We start from the raw sequence: 20320 nt of genomic DNA, 5'->3' as shown, positions 1-20320 counted from the left end.
ATCATTAGCCCTAGCAAGAGCAGTGCTTCACAGAATCATGCCTTATTATGGATGCTATTCGTGGAATATTGTTAGACACACTTGTCCTCAGTAAGAGTACAAACTCCAGCATAGTGTTTTAGTAAAAATTACCCCTAATCTTAAGATACGAGTCAACATGGTGTTTGGTCTTTTAAGCCATCACATTTAAAATTCACACAATCTATAAATTTGTAATAACCTATGGCTAATGACTCACTTTGATCATTAAATTTTGAAGCTATCTGGCTCGTCAGAGTGATAAGGCATTTATTTCTGGACATCACTATCACAGGAAACAGCTTCATATACACTCTCCTGATTTCATTGCTCACATCTAAATATGGTGATAGTGTACAGTATGATAAAAACTGGCATGCACCCCACCTGATCGTTAGCACTTACCATTGCTTACAGATACCAATTGAGTCATTTTCAAATTTGGGGCCAAAAGCGAGTTATTTGATTTAATTCTCATAACCTTAATGTTATTGTAATTATAAGTACAGCAAATTTGTTGTCATGACAACAGGCACGTGGTCCTATTATTATATATTCGTAAACACTGCTAAATTAGGAGTTATACATTAAAAACAACTCCAAATCTCATCCGCATTACTGGTTTGAAATTCAAATTCTAACTTGTTGGTTATTTTTCCAGTAATGCGTGTTGAAATGCGGCAATTTTATTTAACCAGTATGATATATAATATAACCGAACGCCGAACGGAATAATTGATATTGATTATAAGTTGCACTTAAATTTAATTTATTATTAAGTAATGTATTAAGCTAGTAAAACAGCAATAAAGGCTTATTATTATTATTATTATTATTATTATGATATATAATACAATAATAAAGGAAAACTAACTGGATATTAGAACATTATTAAAAACAAAAGAAGTACGATTTCTAAGCTTTTAAAAAAGTTGCTATTTAAATTGTCATCCGTGTTGGCCTTATCAAATGCGTAAAATGAAAAATATTAATGAATATTATATTATCAATAAATGAGTGATTGACTTGATTGTGATGAAGCATTTTTTATTTTGAACATGCCTAAACACAAAAAAACTTGTGGCACTCGGGAACTGCCGCGGTAAAGCTATTGCATAGCATTTTTTATCAACTTATGCAATTATAATTAGACAATGATAATTTAATATTAAAACAATAATATAACAAGACCACGCTATATTAAACATTAATAAAAACAAAACCTTAACTGTCCCCTTCACACTCATAAGCTAGACCGCGCGAGAGAGAGATGGGCAGACTTTTTATGATGCGCATGCAGTGTGACGTCACGCCACGCGCTTATTCACAAACATTACACTAGCGCAACGTGTGAATGTGTTGAACGCGAACTACATGGTAGGCGGAGTGAGGGGTGTAAGGTTTTTTTCGTTACGGAATTTCATGATTTCGGTCGCTGCGCTCAAGGCCCGCGATAAAAGCTATGCAATAGCTTAAAAATCCATTTTTTTCGAAACGAAATCGTTAGGTACTTGTTTGGCCGCAACATTGAAAATGACCCAACTCCAAAGTCAAATGGGGCAGTCGTGGGGTTCACCCTGTCCTGCGCGCCGTTCTCAAAGCGCAGTCTCTTCGGAGGTATAGGAGCCTGACATAATCAGATCCGATTCCGTATGGGCTGGGTATTCGTAATAGGATTTCCCATTGTAAAAAAAAAGAGACACAGTTAAGTCGCAGTCTGCCGCTGATGACTCCTTTTAAACCTCGTATGATGAAAGATAAAATACAGCGCTGCTTGATGGTACGCCTCTTGAAAGAGCACGCCACTTCCGAATGTTTTCCCCCTAATTAATCACTTCCAGTTTTACCGGTTTGGTAGGCGAGTTCGCGAGGCTTAGGCGTCTATAAACCTTAGATAATTTGTTAAGTATTTTTTCCCTATCTATTTGCTGGTAGCCTAAGAAGCTAGACTAGTTATGCTGTAACTGGTAGGTGAGCTCAGGGGACTCAACCTGAGAGAGTTACTGACACTAGTCTTAGCAAGAGCATTGCATTGTTGAATCACTACCGATGTGGGATCGCGACGACTAAAAGATCCGGATTCTGGTGACGGAATCTGCGCTGTTGGAACGTGTAGGTAGGATCAGATCCAGTTTTCTATACATCGGTAACTGTTATTCTTCTGTGTCCTCGTCCAGACTAGCCAAATAGGCTGCACAATGTCAATACCACTTTAGTTTGAGCACTTGAGACGCCAGATCGTGTAAACCTTTCCCGGCACAAGTCGATGCGTATAATTTTCTATAAACTAGTCCAGTAGCAGTAGTCGAAATTCGACTATTATAATTAATTGAAATTATAAGCTTGTGCACTATTATGATTCTATTGTCAAAGACTAAATATTATACTTCGAGATTTCACCAAGACTACACTTTAGACAAATATTAATAAAGACAAACAATATAAATCTATTCTCAATTTGACAACAGACGTCAAGAACAAAAGTTTGACAATAAATAGTATGCATGTGTGTGTGTGTCAATTACACGGTATGTAGTGTGTGTAATGTTTTCTTTATTGATTTAATGTATCTTTTATGCATTATTTAAAAAAAATATTGGCATTGTGCACTTCTTCTCTATACTCTCTATAAGTGTGGAAAATTTCATACTCCTCCGTCCGCGCAATTTTCGTAAAAAGGGATACAAAGTTTTTGCTTCACGTATTAACATATAGATAAAAAATAATGATCTGATTGTACATTTACATCAAGTCGTCGTGGCCTAAAAGATAAGACGCTCTGTTCATTCGTATCGTAGTGATGCGACTATGTCGGCGTTCGAATCCTGCAGGCGGATATCAATTGTTCAAATGAAATACGTACTTAATTCGTGCTCACGAATGAATTCCATTTTGCAATAAAAAACAAAACCCCATAAAGTTTAATGTGCGTAATTACTGCGTACATACAGCTGAAATAAAATCTCAAGCTTGAGAGTAGGTACAATAACAAACGTATGATTGTCACTACAATAATTAGCCGCTTTTAAATCAAAAGAAGATGAACACAGAATGTTTTAAAAGTTTAAAGGAAATTTTAGATACTACGAAGGAATGTTTGAATTCTCTTGACAATCTCGGCGTGGATACCTCCACATGGGATGCAATTATCGTACATTTAGTTGTATCCAAATTGGACTTAGAAACACACAAACAATGGGAACATTCACTTGGATCATCTCAAGACATACCCATACATGGCGGCCTTCAGCTTGTGATGTGTATAGGTTTTTTTTTATTCGGACAGGGGGCCGAACCGTATACAAAGTCCGCGTCTAGGGGTCCCTATGATGTCTATGGACTGCGGCAACCACACAACACCGGGGGAGCCGTGTCTCATTTAACCAATAAAACAAAATATATACAAATTAAAATTTAAAGTACTTATTTCAACGCAACGCAATCGACCATGGACTTTAAGCATGGTTGATTACTGTCCTCGCTTACGAACGTTGACATTATTGTTGACGTTGGCATTGTCCGTCAAGGTGCTGTCAAAAAAGACCCTATTTAAACTTCACATTATGTAGAACGAATATAGTTCATGTCTCAATCAGAAGGTACGTGATTAAAGACGTGTAATAGAAATTCATTTCTTGTTTTGAAAATCAGTGTCATTTATAAATTTGTATTTTTGGGGTTTAAAAAGACTGGAAGTTCTACCAGCGAGCTGGTGAAATTTCTCAATAGACCGACGATCCGAATATTATCGGTCCGAACTTGTATGCATTTTTTTATATTTTTATTGCTTAGATGGTTGGACGAGCTCACAGCCCACCTGGTTTTATGTGGTTACTGGAGCCCATAGACATCTACAACGTAAATGCGTCACCCACCTTGAGATATAAGTTAAAGTCTCAAGTATAGTTAGTTACAACGGCTGTCCCACCCTTCAAACCGAAACGCATAACTGCTTCACGGCAGAAATAGGCAAGGCGGTGGTACCTACCCGTGGGGGCTCGCAAGAGATCCTACCACCAGTAAGTGCATGCAAAGTTATCTTGAAAATGTCTTCAGCGAGATTCAGGATTTGTCAAATAGATTGTCTTCTATGATAGCTACCCGATATATATCAATTTTAAGTATGACACAATATTTCCTGTTTGCTATTTCATCTTAAAAAAGATGAAAAAAAAAAAAAAACTATATCCAGAAAGATATTTTTGGTAAAACTAAAGCCGGTACAGTACATAAGCAAACAAACAAAAATCGGTTGATAGATAAACACCAGAAGAAACTATTAACTTACGTCATTAATTAAAGTTCGCATCGACCTTGAGACATGAGGTCGGCGTCTCAATTTTTATAATGGAACTTAGCTTGACCAAGTAAAATCTTAAAAGAGTCTACATTACAAAACAATTTACGTAACATTTATTCGATCAGGTGTGTTGTTTAATTAAAAATTCATATCGAAACATTAATTAGTGATTTGATTAAATTAAAAACCGCGTCCGTGGTTTCCGCGGGTGTACATACATGCGATAGAAGAGTACATAAGCGTATTAAATTCGCTCTTTATATAATTTAGTGTTATAAAAAAATGAATGGATATAAAAAAAAATGTGAGCCGTCACGGGACGCCTGGCAGATGTGAAACATCGACATTATTTTGTAAAAGTAATATGCAGAAAAGAACAGATTGTGATAGGAACTAAATATGTCATAATGATAAAATAAAATATTACGAAAAAATAATTTGTTTTCAAGTAAAACACAGGTTATGTGTACTGTAGTAAATAACACTGTATACACTACGGAGTACGAACTATAGGTATCCGACCTCAGTGTAGCGAGAGAGATGGCTTAACGCCGGATCGAGTGGGAGAGAATCGCACGCATGCCGACGCGTCGCCACGGCATGCGTCGCCACGCCAGAAATCGGTTTTATGTGCGGCTATAGATGTTTCACATCAAAAAGCCGACCGCACAACGTTGATGTATGTACGAAGACTTTTTTATATTTTTCGATGTCTGAAGTTATGATTGAAGCTTATGATATTTTTTTCCACCTAAACTGGTAGCCTTGAGAGGTTATGCCAGCGTAACCGAACGAATAGGGGAGTTCACGGGGCTCTAACTTAAGAACTTTGCTAACCCTAGCCCTAGCAAGAGTAGTGCTTCGCACAATATACCGCCGGAGCGGAAACACGACCCACTGAGAAGATCCGGAGAGAAACTCAGTGAGCTGTGTCTGAGGGTTAATTTACTCGTCGAGCCCTTCGTCGCGAGCGACGGGTTTTACGAGAACGATGACCGGTGCTTGAGGTACCTAAAGTTAGAGGATCGGAAGGATTCGAAATGGCGTCCTTAGGGCGACGTCGACTGTTTATCATTCGGTCCGCAGGATCGAGTATAAAGTTATCGGCGGCCACAACGAGAGGGTTTTCGTGTCACGTCGCTTTCTCGAGATGGCGCACTGATGCCGACTGTACATACTTACTGATGGAATCTATGTCCATGTCATCGTGGAGGTTCACGTTTCTTACGTACCACGGTGCTCCGATGGCTATCCTGCAAAAACGGGATTAAATTAATTGAAGGAGTTTGAAATTAGTGCGAGCCCCGTGAGCGAAAACTACACTTGCATAGGCCATGACCGGGCGTATGCAAGTTTTATAGAGTGTCACCTTATTACGAAGTAGTTTATGATAGTAGCTCTATAATCGAATGACCGTGTATAAAAATAAGAAAGAGAAAGAGAGAGAGAGTGAGAGAACAAAAAAAAAACAGCTTTAATTATTTTATCCGCTTTTTTGAACTCACTTGTGAGTTGTTTCAAGTGGTTTCACTGTGTTCAGAGCATTTCCATAGATCTCTTCTGCTCCGTGCCATCCGGCTTTGGGTAGTATGTAGGAAGCTCTACCGAACCCTTCAAGCCGGACACGGCGGGCTGGGTCACGAACATTATTCGAACCCGGAAAGAAAAATCACATATCCGGTCCCAGAGTGTCCGGGTAATAGTGATCCGAGTAGGTGAGCTCACTGGGCTCAAACCTGAGGACGTTGCTAACACGAACCCTAGCAAGAGCAGTGCTTCGCAGAATCTACCACCGGATCCGAAACGCGACCCACTGAGAAAATCCGGCGAGAAACTCAGTGGGCTGTGTCCGAGGGTTAATTTACTCGGTGAACGAGAACTGTGACCGCTGCTTGAGGTACCTAAAAGCACCGTTAGTGGATCGGGAGGATCCGAAATGACGTCTTTGGGGCGACGTCGACTGCTTTCCATTTTTTTCCGCAGGATCGGGAATGAATGGTTGCGTCGGGGTACGGTTTGATAGCGAAAAGTTTCGATCAACATCTTAAGAAACTTTCGTTATCCAGCTGGGTTAGGGGCGCTGATACAGAAAGCAGTTAGGTATCCTTGATACGGCGCGTATTGTGAGGAGGTTTCTCACTCTGGAGTCCTAACCACTGGTGGCTTGTGTCGTAGACACCGCTATCAGTGGTAATCTGATTTTTATGTAGTGTTTTTAAATAAATATATTTTAATAATTAAAAAATACATATTTTAGAATTAATAAGATTTTAAATATATATAGTAAGATAATAATACTATAATTCTATACGAATATAGAATATGAACAGAAGCAAGCATATGAATTGTGCTTCTTGCGCTCTCCAGTAACGGCGTCATTCCCAAAAACCTACTCCACTGCCTAAAATAAATAAAATGTTATAGTATAGTATAATGTTATAGTACTTAATATTTCTACAAAATATGTGAAAATAAATTCAGCACTAAAAGGGTTAACAAATATGCATATTCGCAAAAAAACAATTCTTCTTGATACATTAAATGTCTTATAGGGTTAACTAGGACCCTGCAGGATCTGTATACTAAATCATACTATTTGTACGAAGATTTCAAGGGTATGCAGCACGCCGTTCGCCTGGCATTGCTTATGTCCGCGGGCGACCCATTACTACTATCAGGCAGCATAGTCCTCGGCCTTTAGAAGCAAAAAAAAACAACCTTGCTGAAGTTTTTACCCGTAAAAAAATGACAATCGTTTTGTAATCTCATACTAATGCGTAATAATTCAAGTGTAAAATATTTTGTTGAATAACATTGTTTTCTAGAGTTTGTTACAATGTCGTTCTTTGTTACGCTCTGTGTTATAAAAAAACAATAGCACGCGTGCAACTTGGTGCACTTGAAAGAAGTGAAGCTTTTTTTGTGATGTGTAGTATTGTGGTTTTCTTCATTTTTCATCCTTAAATCATTTTTTTCTTATAATAGGGCATACTGTGTATAAGAGAAAGGACCTTGCTCTCTTGTCCTTTCCCTCTTAACGGTCGAGTGGTTTTCGCGAGACGCTGTCTATTTTCTCACTCTTGCTCTTGTGCTAGGGTCCGCTTTCCTACTTAAATTCCACTTTGCCTGGTTTTCGGCATCCTTCTGGGCGAGGTTATGCTCCTTCATGTCTGCCTTTACCACATCCAATCAGCGTTTCTTGGGCCTACCGCGAGTTCTAAGAACTTCGCTAAAAAAAAACTCTCTCTCTCGCTGTCACATCTGGGGATATCAATTCCCCCGTCGTCGACCAAAACAAAAATACTTTGTTTTAATAAATTTTCCGAGCCAACCGAACCGATCTATCCAGTCAAGGTAATTAATTCTTATCAACAAAAAAAAAATGTTACTGATAAATGTGATACAATGAAATCGACAGATAAGCTCTGATAAACGCTGATTCTGTAAGTCGATACTGACCACGCAACATACAGAATACGTACGTACGTATGTACATATAGATTTTTGTTGCGTTATCTCTATCTATCATCTTCTTTGTCTCCACCTTATCCCACTGGGTGTGGTCGGCACAGCGAATTTTTTTATCCCATTCTCCTCTATCAACCGTCATCTCAGCACGATTAAGTCCTTTAAGGTCTTATCGTAGTTGACGTTAGAATATGTAGTTCTTCAAATTCATTAAAATTTAAACTCGTGAGATACCAGCCCACTGAGTTTCTTGCCGGATTTTCACAGTGGGTCGCGATTTCGATCCGGTGGTCGATTCAGTGAAGCACTGCTCTTAGGATAAGCTTAAATTAATTACATATACATTTTGCTTTCTATTTTCGATATAAAGCGAAAGAGAAGTTGTTAGCGTTTTAGCGTAAATTAATGCGGCCTATATATTATATATATACATCGTGTTGTATATTTCGTATTAAATTATATAAATTTCACTTAATTTCAATAATAGTATTGTTTGAGATGATGCTATCATCTCGTTTTTACCATCGCACCGCCCGTCACCGGGAGAGTTCATCCATACTACCTGGAGCCACTGCGTTTACCGGCAGTGCGTTTCCAGAGATCTTTTTTGCCACGTACCATCCGGCTTTGGATTGAGCTCCCCTCCACGGTGTTTCCCGAGCGTTATGTCATATCCTTCTTCAAACTACGCTTCTGGAGAGTACGTAACGGTAGGCAGTGGCTTGGCTCTGCCCTTGGCATTGCTAAAGTCCATGGGCGACGGTAACCGCTCACCATCAGGTGGGCCGTATGCTCGTCTGCCTATACGGCAATAAAAAAAGAAAACAAAATGGCCAGGAAATGAAGGAGTTTTCCTGTTGACGATTTATCTCTAAACTTGAGGGCAGGATTTCCCCATAATATTCATAGTGTCTTTCTGGAACTGAATCATAATTCTTTGTATTTGACGCTGTGTGACTAGCAATGAATCATGTACTAGGATAGATTTGATAGGTATTTAACATTAGATGAGAAGTGAGCTCGTCTCCCATGTCAACTGAAAAAAATTGTTCGATATTTGGCCTAAATTTAGTTATTTAAAACTCAAATTAACTCATAAAATTATAATTTTTTTTAAGTTCTAATTTTGATTCACTCGAAAGTCCGTAGATATTCTAGAAAGCGGTCTTGTGTGTCCATACGAAAAGCTAAAACGCCAGTAACCCATAGAGTACGACGACCGCTGTACCTATCTCAAGCGATGCGACCATATTTGTATTAAAATCCTGCAGGTATAATAGATAACGGTTATGAAATGAGGAAAGAAATTAATTCAAAGAGCGCTATGATGAAAGAATAAAAATAAGATGAAGAAGCATTTACGTTGTAGATGTCTATGGGTTCCGGTAATCACTTAACATCAGGTGGGCTGTGAGCTCGTCCACCCAACTAAGAAATAAAAAAATTTAAAAAATGCATGGGGGTGTTAGGTTTTATTTTCATTACGGAATTTTTTGATTCGGTCGCCGCGCTCAAACCTGCGATAAAAGCTATGCAATAACTTAATAAAAAATATTATTATTTTCACTGATGTCCAAATGCTATTTTAGTAAAATTAAAAAGTAGACTACGGAGAATATACCTACATTTCTATAGTGACTAGCGCTTCCGGGCGCACTATACCTAATTCACGGAACGACAAAATTTTTGACAAGTACGACAAATACTTGAGTATTTGACATGACAATGACACCGTTGTATTGAGGTAGCAAACATTTATAAATGAAAAACTTAAAGTAGACAATTATTAAGTAAAATAGGTACGTAGGCCTTTCTGTTAAATAATCTGGTCAGCCTGACATGACAGCTTACTAGGGTTGACAAAATTTATGACTTTGATAATTAATTAAATTTTTTACAGGGGTATTTTGTAACACGTTGTATAGATATATGCATATTGGTAACGCACGAAACGAAAATATTACGTTGCATCGTCGTGAACATTAATAAAGAAAACAGCAACACGACCCACTTACAAGTTGTTTGTTAACGTGAGTATTACGACACACGGTTGTGATGCTCTAACGATACTTGAGGTTACCGCGCTTCAAAACCCATTGACGTCATTAAACATCTAAGTTCCAAATGCATTTCATTGAAGTAGGCTTTTTTAAATCGTCTTTACCGCCGATTCGGAATTCAGTTTCGACGCTGAGAAACGCATAAACCTAAAGGCTTGGTTTTTATGTCAATATTCTAGGTCACATCGTAAAATATTGCGCAAATTTGCCACATTCTTAAGCTATTGCATAGCTTTTATCGCGGGCTTTGAGCGCGGCGACCGAATCAAGAAATTCCGTAACGAAAATAAAACCTAACACCCCCACTCTTACCGTGTAGCTCGGGTTCAACACATTCACACGTTGCGTTTGTGTAGTGTTTGTGAATAAGCGCGCGGTGTGACGTCGCACTGCATGCGCATCATGAAAAGTCTACCCATCTCTCTCTTGCGCGGTCTAGCTTATGAGTGTAAAGGGGACAGTAAATGTTTTGCTTTTGTTAATATTTATAAATATAGCGAGGTCTTATTTTATTATTGTTTTAATATTAAATTATTATTGTCTAATTATAATTGCATAAGTTGACAAAAAATGCTATGCAATAGCTTTACCGTGGCAGTTCCCGAGTGCCACACGTGTTTTATTTTAAATCTACCTACCTTCCTCATCCTATTTAAGTCTACTTATTAGACTCACGATGTTGAGCTCTGATCAAAGACAGGTAAGGTTGGTGTGTGGAGCACAGACTCGAAATGACGCGATTTCTTCATTCATAAAATCGCTGATCTTATAACCATCGACCGCCTTGAAAACCTTATTAAATAGCGATAAAGTTTACAAACTTCCCCAAGCTAGGATTCTTTCATCTGTTGCGGGTACTGGAAAAATCAAAAGTTTAATACAATATAAGTATTGTTTTAAACTTTCGATTTACACAGTACACGCGCAATTTTTTAACGGCTTGTTACCATGATTTTTACATTTGTTAAGTTTCTGACAGCTTGGCGCAAGCGCCATGATCACAAATCTGACAACTCTCTTTCTTAGTTAGGTTTTTAGTATTGGTCTGGTCTTCGATAACTCGTTCCGACGCGACGCTTGCAACAGGGTCAGAATATCGGGAACTCAGAAATAGTGAAAATCGTGTTAAGAACCCGTTAAAGAATAGTGCATGTAATAAAAAAGCAAACTCACAAACCTTGGACGTCTAATCTCTTAACTACTCATTATGACGATACGACTCGACCGAATCTAAGAGACGAGAACTTGTTACCAAGACAGATGCTCCGTTCATTTTTTCGTGAGTTTGAAAAACTAAAATTGGCTGATTCCAGTTCGTCCATCGCAATTTATAAGAGCCATAAGACATGTATACCGTCGGAGGTGAAACTGTCACCGCATGACCGAACTCCTTATCTTGTTATAATGTAAAATGGTCAATGTTCTCGCGGCTTATTACCCACAAGATGAGCAGGCTTCGTTAAATCATCTGCAAAGTGTTCCTTTAATGGATGCTCACGCATCGCCACAAATACAGAGAGATGGAGAAGCTGCGTAAAAACCGCAACTAATAAATAAGACGGTACATGACCACGACCACTTCGCCAGGAGTATACGACTGAAGAGGAAGAGGATAAAGAACCATTGAATACGGCCGGACATCAAAACCAGAACCCGTGGCTTATTAAAAGCTGGCCATTGCTTTTGTACGGTAATGACGGCTCGTCGTACTCTTGATATTGTAAACCGCGATTAGATGCGTTCGTTTTCGAGAACGTTCCTTTGCGGACGTCACGTGTCCTTGAAACATTCACGCATAAAGACGGCATTAAAGTACCTTTACGAAGCAAACGATAATCAAATTATCTTATCAGCGCGTTATTATTATTGGCGGTGGTAATACGCGCGGTACTTTTGTCGTCGTAAATGACCTTAAACAAAACGGAATTATTGTTCAGTCATCACCGGTAATGTTCAATGTCCACAATGACTGAATCATAATTAGGGCACGCGAAAAAAAAAAAACTATAGTTTTTTTTTATTAAGTAAGGGTACTAGAAAGGGTATTAAATTTAAACTTTTCTTTTAACACGCTTTTATTAGCTTCATACGTATGTTAGTATGGATGGATGGTATGGATGATAGTACAGATAGTTATAAGTGTATGTAACGTCGTCGAAGTTGGCAAAGAGTTCGACGTGCAACCCAACCCATGCATCAGCCCGCTGAGTTTCGCGCCGGATCTTCTCAGAGGGTCGCGATTCCGATCCGGTGGTAGATTCATTCGCGAAGCAGCTACTTTTGAGTAGTTAGGTCTCCTTCGGAGGCGCTCGGGCAGCTGTTAGCAAATCACACCCCTCCTGGCTGAGCCTGCTTGCTCACCTGTCCTGGTGAAACTAGAAAGGCCTCCGGGCCACCAGTAATCCTTAAATCATTAAAAAAAATGTAACGGAAATTTTTAACATCATTTTGAACCCCTTCGAAACATCGGATTGATTCGAAATTTGGTATACTTATCAAGGACCGATGATAATTCAATATTTTAAACAGTTGATCCGTTTTCCTTACTAGGATAACTAGGATTAGTGATTTTTGGAACGAAGTTCCTTATCGCGCGTTGTGAAAGGGGGCTAGACGGAAAAAATTCTTACGAAAAGTTGTCACGACACTTTTTAGATCCATCATTCTGACCAATCAACGTGTAGGCGCTTATCGCGTGACATTGCTCGTATCCGATTGGTCCGCGTAATGAGTACAGTTTCTCGAGATAGCGTTTCAACAATAGTAATTTAGTTCATAGTATTGTTTTTTTCTTCTTCATAATGCCGTAATTTATTATTATAACTTAAAAACAAATTACAATTCCTTCACTAATTAATCGAAAGGAACTTCGTTCCATCCGGGTGTCCCTTGACACCTCTGAAGTTTTTTGTTAAGATTAGCTTCCGATTTTATCAGCTCTTTCACAAAATTAACAAAGCCTCATTTGACAGCTGTACAAATCAATAGCTTATTATAGACATGTTGATGTTTAATGGTAACACTATTTAATAAATGAAGACATTCTGAGGGATGACTAAGAGGGGTTAAGTACAATTTTTAAGATTTTTGAGTTTGTACATTAAATGAAGGTGTTTAGAATAATATGCCTATAAATCATATTAGACCTTAAAGCTCCAGGTTTAAAGGCTATTTTTAGAAATTGCATGATGTTAAGGCGTTATGTACGAAGAAAAAGTACAAGTAATAAAAGTTTGTTTTCCGTTTTCGCTAAATTAACAAATTTTAGCGGTAGGCAGCGGCTTGGTTTAGCGGTAGGCATTGGCTCTGCCCCTGGCATTGCTGAAGTCCATGGGCGACGGTAACCACTCACCATCAGGTGGGCCGTATGCTCGTCTGCTTACAGGGGCAATTAAAAATGTATCATATCCCCTTCATCCACTCATGTCTTCAAATAATAGTTTAAAAATAACTAAAAAACACGCTTTTATCGAAAATCCAACTAAATAATTAAAAATAAATAATTGTTTAAAATAACTTTTGTGCTTTTATGCTAAACTAGTATGCTATACTTTTTAAGATATGATCAAACTGAATTGACACCACGCACCCTACATTAAATTTATTTTCTATTTTTTTGTTGGATTTTGTATTAAAAGAGTGTTTTTTTATATTTTTAAACTATTATTTATTTCTCATTTTGCACGGTTTTCATCTACAATTAAAATTTCAAGTCTCTAACCAATTACGAAGTTTATGGTTGATTACAATATCCACGGATGTCGTGAATTTTCTCGTTAAAAGGAATCAATTGAGCCCAAAATAGATGAGTTGGTTGTTAGCAAAGCATCAAGAACTTGCTGCATATTTTTATTCCATAAATAGCTGGTATTTTTGTATTTACATCATAATTATACGCAACTCAGGACGATTATATATTTTTTTTATTTCTTATTGCTGGGATAGGTGGAAGAGCCCACAGCTCACCTGGTGTTTAGTGGTTACCGGAGTACATAGACATCTACAACATAGCGTAGCTGGAATACCCTCTTAGGCTACCAGCGAATAGGTGGGAAAAAAATACGACTGCATTCTTGTTTACAACAAGCGGCCTGCTCCGGCTCCCCTCGGGCCTTAACAAAAATTTCAACGATATTTGACGTTGTTTTATTTTTTTAAATAAAAGAACACTTATTGCAGCATAACTATAATAGTTAGACATATGCTGTCGGGACACTTTTTGTAAATAATAATGTGTTCTACAAAGTCGTAGTACATTATTTTATACTATCATCAATAGTTTTCGCAGGGCACGCGATGTAAAGAATATTTTAAGTAATTTTTTTACACCTTGGGTTACATTATTGGAGTTTTAGTAAGGATCTCTGATATTTTTCAAAAAGTATTATAGCCTATGTCGCTCGGGAATAGTGTAGCTTCCAAACAGTGAAATAATTTTTCAAATCAGTTCAGTAGTTTCGGAGCCTATTCAATACAAACAAATCTTTCCTCTTTATAATATTAGTATAGACGAGTAGTATAAATTCGTATGTGGGTGATTTATATAGAAGCACGTTTTAAAAACCATTGCCTTTATTTGGAACTGCAATGTATTAGTGCGCTTGTTCGTGTGTGAACACACCGGCTCCTATACGAAGGTCGCCATTAGATTTCTAGAGCCGTGACTTGTTAACTTTAGCGTTAATGGACGAGAATCTTTAAAATATTAAACACCGGTGTCGAGGTAAATTTTGAAATAGTTGAATTGTAAAGCGTCCGTGACCTAAATTGTGATCTCATGTTGAAGGAATTCAAGGCTAGACGATCCGGCTTGGAAGGATCGTGAGCGAATCACGGGTGGACGATGCGTCCTCGAAGATCCTTGGACGATTACTTGTCTATTATTGTCCAAGCAGGTTGAATTGAGTGAAACACTATTGGTTATTTGGTGAAAGTTACCTATGCTGATAGCCTTGAGAGGCTATTTCAGCTTCTCCTTGACGTTTGGGTGAGCTCACGGGCTCAAACCGGAGTATTGCTAATACTGGCCTTAGCAAGAGCAGTGCTTTGCAGAATCTACCACCGGATCGGAATCGCGACCCGCTGAGAAGATCCGACGAGAAACTCAGTGGGCTGATGTTTAGGTTAGGTTGCATGTCAAACTCTTTGCCGAGTTCGACGAGTAAGGTTACCGGGTCCCTACTCCTAGTGTTAGAGCTGAAGGTGTCTAATGCAAGGGTTATTGGACCGGATGGATCCATGAGGACGTGTCTAGGGCGTCGACGGTGACTGGCTTCTGCGTGATCAGGATTCGGGGAGTAGTCAGCGGCGGCAACGATAAGGCGATTATCATAAGTCTAAACTATCCAGGGACCATACTTTTGAATTATTAAAATGGAGCTACAACTTATATTTTAATCAAATGATAGCATTTGTTATCTATCCCTTTATTAGAACGACACAATTTATATGAAATGGGTCAACTATCTTTTATCTGGATAATTTTATTACAGAAGACTTGCACGAGATAGCATTTTAGAATCTCGACGAGAGTTGGTCGATTATCTTTTGATAAAACTTGCCTGCACGGTTAAATGTTTTATTTTCAGTACGAATATCGAAGTTAACTTATTTTTTTGATGTGGGGACTCCTCCTAGTGGGGTACTCTAGGTCTACAAATATCAAAGTCAAAGGATACTAAGCTTAGAGTACATTTTTATCGACTATATTTTTAATATTTTTTTACTTATAAAAGTCAATCCGTTCTGTTTTGTTTGGTAAAAACTAGTTCGGCTCCTGTCGAGACCGAAACAGCATTAAAACCTACAAACAATTAAAAAAAGCTCTGACGAAACAAAAAAAAATATGTAGGCGAATTGGAGACTTCTTTTTTTTAAAATCGGTTAAAATAAAAAAACCAACCAAACCTATGTTCTCTGTTTGTCGAAAAATGTACATACAGCCACTTTATCTGAAGGTGCATTTTCTTTAAAATTGCTATGTCTTGTCATTGAAAAAATACTTACATATTTACTGTCTTGTAAAATGCTATTTGCATTCAAACAAAACGAGTTGCTGAAGCGAGACAAAATAGGGATTCTCCACCTGGCGTGTTTTCGTAAAACAAAAGACGTCATATTAAAAGAATGTACTGTTTACCTCGTTAAATAATATCTCAGAATAATAATGGCTTTCAATATTATTGACTCGGTTCTTGCTACAGACGGATCCGATCTACATCTAGCCGAGGGTCCTATACCGCATTACTATAGACACAGTCCTCTGCAGCTTTGTACTGATCCCGAGCTCTTCTCATACACTAACAGGCACAGATCCGACCTACATCTAGCCATGGGTCCTATATCACACTACTATAGACCCAGTCCTCTGCGGCTCTGTACTGATCCCGAGCTCTTCTCGTACACAAACAGACACAGATCCGACCTACATCTAGCCGAGGGTCCTATACCACACTACTATAGACACAGTCCTCTGCCGTTCTATACTGATCCGGAGCTCTTCTCGTACACAAACAGACACAGATCCGACCTACATCTAGCCGAGGATCCTATACCACACTACTATAGATACAGTCCTCTGCGGCTCTGTACTGATCCTGAGCTCTTCTCGTACACAAACAGACACAGATCCGACCTACATCTAGCCGAGGGTCCTATACCAAACTACTATAGACCCAGTCCTCTGCGGCTCTGTACTGATCCCGAGCTCTTCTCGTGCACAAACAGACACAGATCCGACCTACATCTAGCCGAGGGTCCTATACCACACTACTATAGACACAGTCCTCTGCAGTTCTATACTGTACGCTTCGAGCTCAGCCAGAATTCTACAACAGTCCGCGTGTAAATATTTTATTCTATTAGCGTGTAAATATTTTAACGATTTGTAACAGTCCAACCGGTTTCGAAGTAATTTAAAACTTGGAATATGATGACTGAACGCCGGAGACTGATCTTTGCGCCACACACTGTGTGGGTTCAATGACGTCTTTACCTTTGGAACACGATTAGAATTACAATGAATCTTAAAACAATAAGTGATAAAGATGTCGCTAAGAACTTACGAAGAAACAGAAGCTACACTTAAATAATACATAAAAATCCTTAATATTTAAACGATTTACACAATACATTTGTTTATGGTTATATTTCATGCATTTCTATAGGGGAACCTTCGCTACGTGTGACGTCATTCGGGGTTAAAGTACGCGACGACCTGACCATAGAATGATAATTATGATCAGGTTCCACGCCGACTTCTAATAATGGGTGACTGATGTGTGGCTAATGATGCGTGTAATATAACGGAACCATAGAGTATATAATACAAAAAAACTACAACCACATAACAGATTAGTCACATTAGCCTTGGAATTGGTTTCGTTAAGTTTTCTACTTCGCAGACAGGTGAACTATTTCACGGCCTACCTGATGTTTAAAGGTTATCGGAGCTCATAGACATCAACAATAACAACAAATGCCGCCACCCACCTTGAGACATGAGTTCTCAGATCTATCGTACAATGCCACCCTGCAAACCTGGAGCATTACAGGTTCTCTGCAGAAAAAAGACAGCGATACCCGCAATGTCATGCAATACTTCTTTTTTCATTGCCATTGTAAGCAGAAGAGCATACAGCCCTGTGATGGTGTCTTTTTGATAGTCTCCAACACTTGTTAAGGCGGCGGCTTGGCTTTGCCCCTGACATTGCTGAAGTCCATGGGCGACGGTAACCACTTACCATCAGGCAGGCCGTATGCTCGTCTGCCTACAAGGGCAGTAAAAACAGAACAACAAAAACACAAACAGATAAACGAATATCGTGATTTGATTTCCGACAACTGCAAATAAGCCTATAAGCTGAAGTAATCCTTGATCCAAAATAACTGACAATATTTCTAAAGGTTTAGATCTCATATTAAATTTTCTGTACATTAGAAGCTTCACAGTTGAGACTTACCTTCAAAACGCTCTAAACATTCTTAGGTCTACGGAAACGACGTATGCACAAATGCTATGCATTATTTCTTGTGTACAGCGGATACCCAAAGCTAACGGTATTTGTAGGATGCGATCGAAACGGTATGCCAAACAAATTCTATGTTTGTAGAATCATATTAACGTATAATGTGCTCCGGTCATCGTTCTCGTCGAACCCGTCGCTTGCGACGAAGGGCTCGACGAGTAAATTAACCCATAGACACACACACCCTACTGAGTTTCTCGCCGCATCTTCTCAGTGCTATCGCGATTCCGATGCGATGGTAGATTCTGCGAAGCACTGCTCTTGCTAGGGTTAATGCTAGCAACGTTGTCAGATTTAGGCCCCACGAGCTCACCTACTTGTTAGGGTTACGCTGAAATGGCCTCTCAAGGCCAACATCAGCTTAGATAGGAAAAACAAAAAGTATAATGTGCAGCTTTACGCTAATAGTTCTATTCAAAATAATAGGCTTATCGAATGTATACATTCGAAAAAGAACGTTTGTAATGGAGCTGTGTTGCAATTTAATTATCGAAAGATTATGAATAACATTACTAATGGTAGGACCTCTTGTGAGTCCGTACGGGTAGGTACCACCAACCTGTCTATTTCTGCCGTGAAGCAGTAATGCGTTTCGGTTTGAAGGGTGAGGCAACCGTTGTAACTATACTGAGACCTTAGAACTTATGTCTCAAGGTGGGTGGCGCATTTACGTTGTAGATGTCTATGGGCTGGTCCACCCATCTAAACAATAAATAAATAAAAACTTAATTGTCTTTTCTGTGCAATATTAAGAAAACAACATTTAACGCCTTTATTTTCTACAAATTATTATTTTACACGGTATTATTGAATTAAATAAAACTTAATGACAGAGAGTTCAGTCAATTTATATAAGGGAAAATCTTAATTTTTTTAAACTACCAAGTTTCATAGATTTTAGATATAAAAATTACATAAAAAAAGGTTTTTCTTTAAATATAATTTAAGCTACTTTAACATTATCATGTCTATTTTTGTCTCGTATTATTTCCGACGCTTCGAATTGTTTAGAATTTTTTCCTTAGTCACGGATGAACGACTTTTGAAATTATTTCGATGCGCCAGGACACCGGTGACCTACATAGCAGTGAAAGGGTTAATATTATATCTCTCGATGTTGATAGTGACAGCATAAGAGAGCTTCACTGGTCTTAAGTTTAAGATAATTTGGGCTCAAGCACAATCAAATCCCATTTCGATTGCTTATGTTGATACTTACTGTCGAACTTTTATCTGCATAGTACTGGTCCAATTCATCAAAGTAATTTCTAATCAAATCATTGTATTTCAGGTAAACGAAAGCACGGGGTGGGAGAATTGAAAAGATGCCATAATTCAGTACAGCGCCATCTGTTGTCCGCGGAAACGAAACTAAGATGAGTGCAGCGCCATCTGTCGAGTGAACGAGATGCCACGGCTCAAGTATGCTTCGGTCGTGCGTGTTGTCGTCATACTCGGGCTCTTCTGTCTGTGGCTGCAGATCATGCTGTCTGCTTCTGGCGGGGGAATGTATAGGGATGGAGGTGAGAGATTCACTTACAGCGTATAATCTAACCATGTCTGAAGCGAATGATGTAACCGAACGAGGATAGATAGATTTATCTGCTCCTAATATTCTACCCCGTGATCATGGCAATTTAAAACGCCAAAAATGTAATTGAGAAATTTTATTTTGTATGTATGAGTTTGATTTAAACGAGACAAAAAGAGTACTTTGTAATTTCCTCGAATAAAAGAGACTGTTAAATTTTGTAAACTGATAGATAGAATAATGTGGATAGAAGATAGAATAAAATAGAAGTCATGTGTATAAGTAGTTGAAAGTATAAAACAAAATTTTCTTAAATTTTTTAGTTAAGCCACTTAAATTGTAAAGTTTCGATATGTGTAATTTATTTAGTTATTCTGTAAGTCGTATACGGCAGGTGTGTTTGTCGATTGCTAACGTGGCAATTTGTTAGGGGCATTTTGAGTGTGGTTTACACTTGCCTTCCCAGCGCGAACCGTCTTCATTTCGACTTGATCGAAATTTATGCAAGCGCGAACCGTCTTCACTTCGACTTAATGAAAATGTATGCAGTTTTTTCCTGCAGCCACGATTGGCCAGTTTGCATAACTTCACTATTGCAGTACTAATCTGAATACTCGTGGCGATAAATATGATATTGTCCGGAATGTTTCATACAGTGGCGTCTTTTCGAAAATTCCAGCCCCAGATTTCACATTGTAAAATTGAGTGTTTCTTCTTCATCATCATCATAGTCGATTACTCTTGACAGAGGAGTGGTGGTCATGTGGAATTCTTGTTTATTAAAGCCTCGACAGATGTTTTCCATAGTTTGCGAACTGAGGCTTGGCGCACGCACTCGTCAAGTGGGGTTTTAGTAAGGTCTTTCACTTGATCAATCCAGCGCATGGGGCTTCGTCCACGAGATCTCTTACCATTG

At 38.6% G+C, this 20320-nt stretch overlaps 1 protein-coding gene across 8 annotated transcripts in view; it reads left to right on the top strand.

Moving 5' to 3' along the window:
- LOC101735304 (alpha-1,6-mannosyl-glycoprotein 2-beta-N-acetylglucosaminyltransferase) overlaps positions 1 to 20320 on the top strand; it is a 64218-nt gene that overhangs the window by 1218 nt on the left and 42680 nt on the right. For all 8 annotated transcript variants that reach the window (XR_009974222.1, XR_009974220.1, XR_009974221.1 and 5 more), the window contains exon 2: positions 19165 to 19396. Coding sequence is in view for 4 of the 8 variants with exons in the window: in XM_038013712.2 (XP_037869640.1) it covers positions 19282 to 19396 (115 nt within the window). In the remaining 4 variants the exon portion in view is untranslated. The remainder of the gene's footprint in view (positions 1 to 19164; positions 19397 to 20320) is intronic.

This window comes from Bombyx mori, chromosome 11, assembly GCF_030269925.1.
Source record: "Bombyx mori chromosome 11, ASM3026992v2".
Taxonomy (NCBI): Eukaryota; Metazoa; Arthropoda; class Insecta; order Lepidoptera; family Bombycidae; genus Bombyx; species Bombyx mori.
The sequence above is the reverse complement of the archived record's forward strand: the minus strand, read 5'-3'. Positions and strand labels throughout refer to the sequence as shown.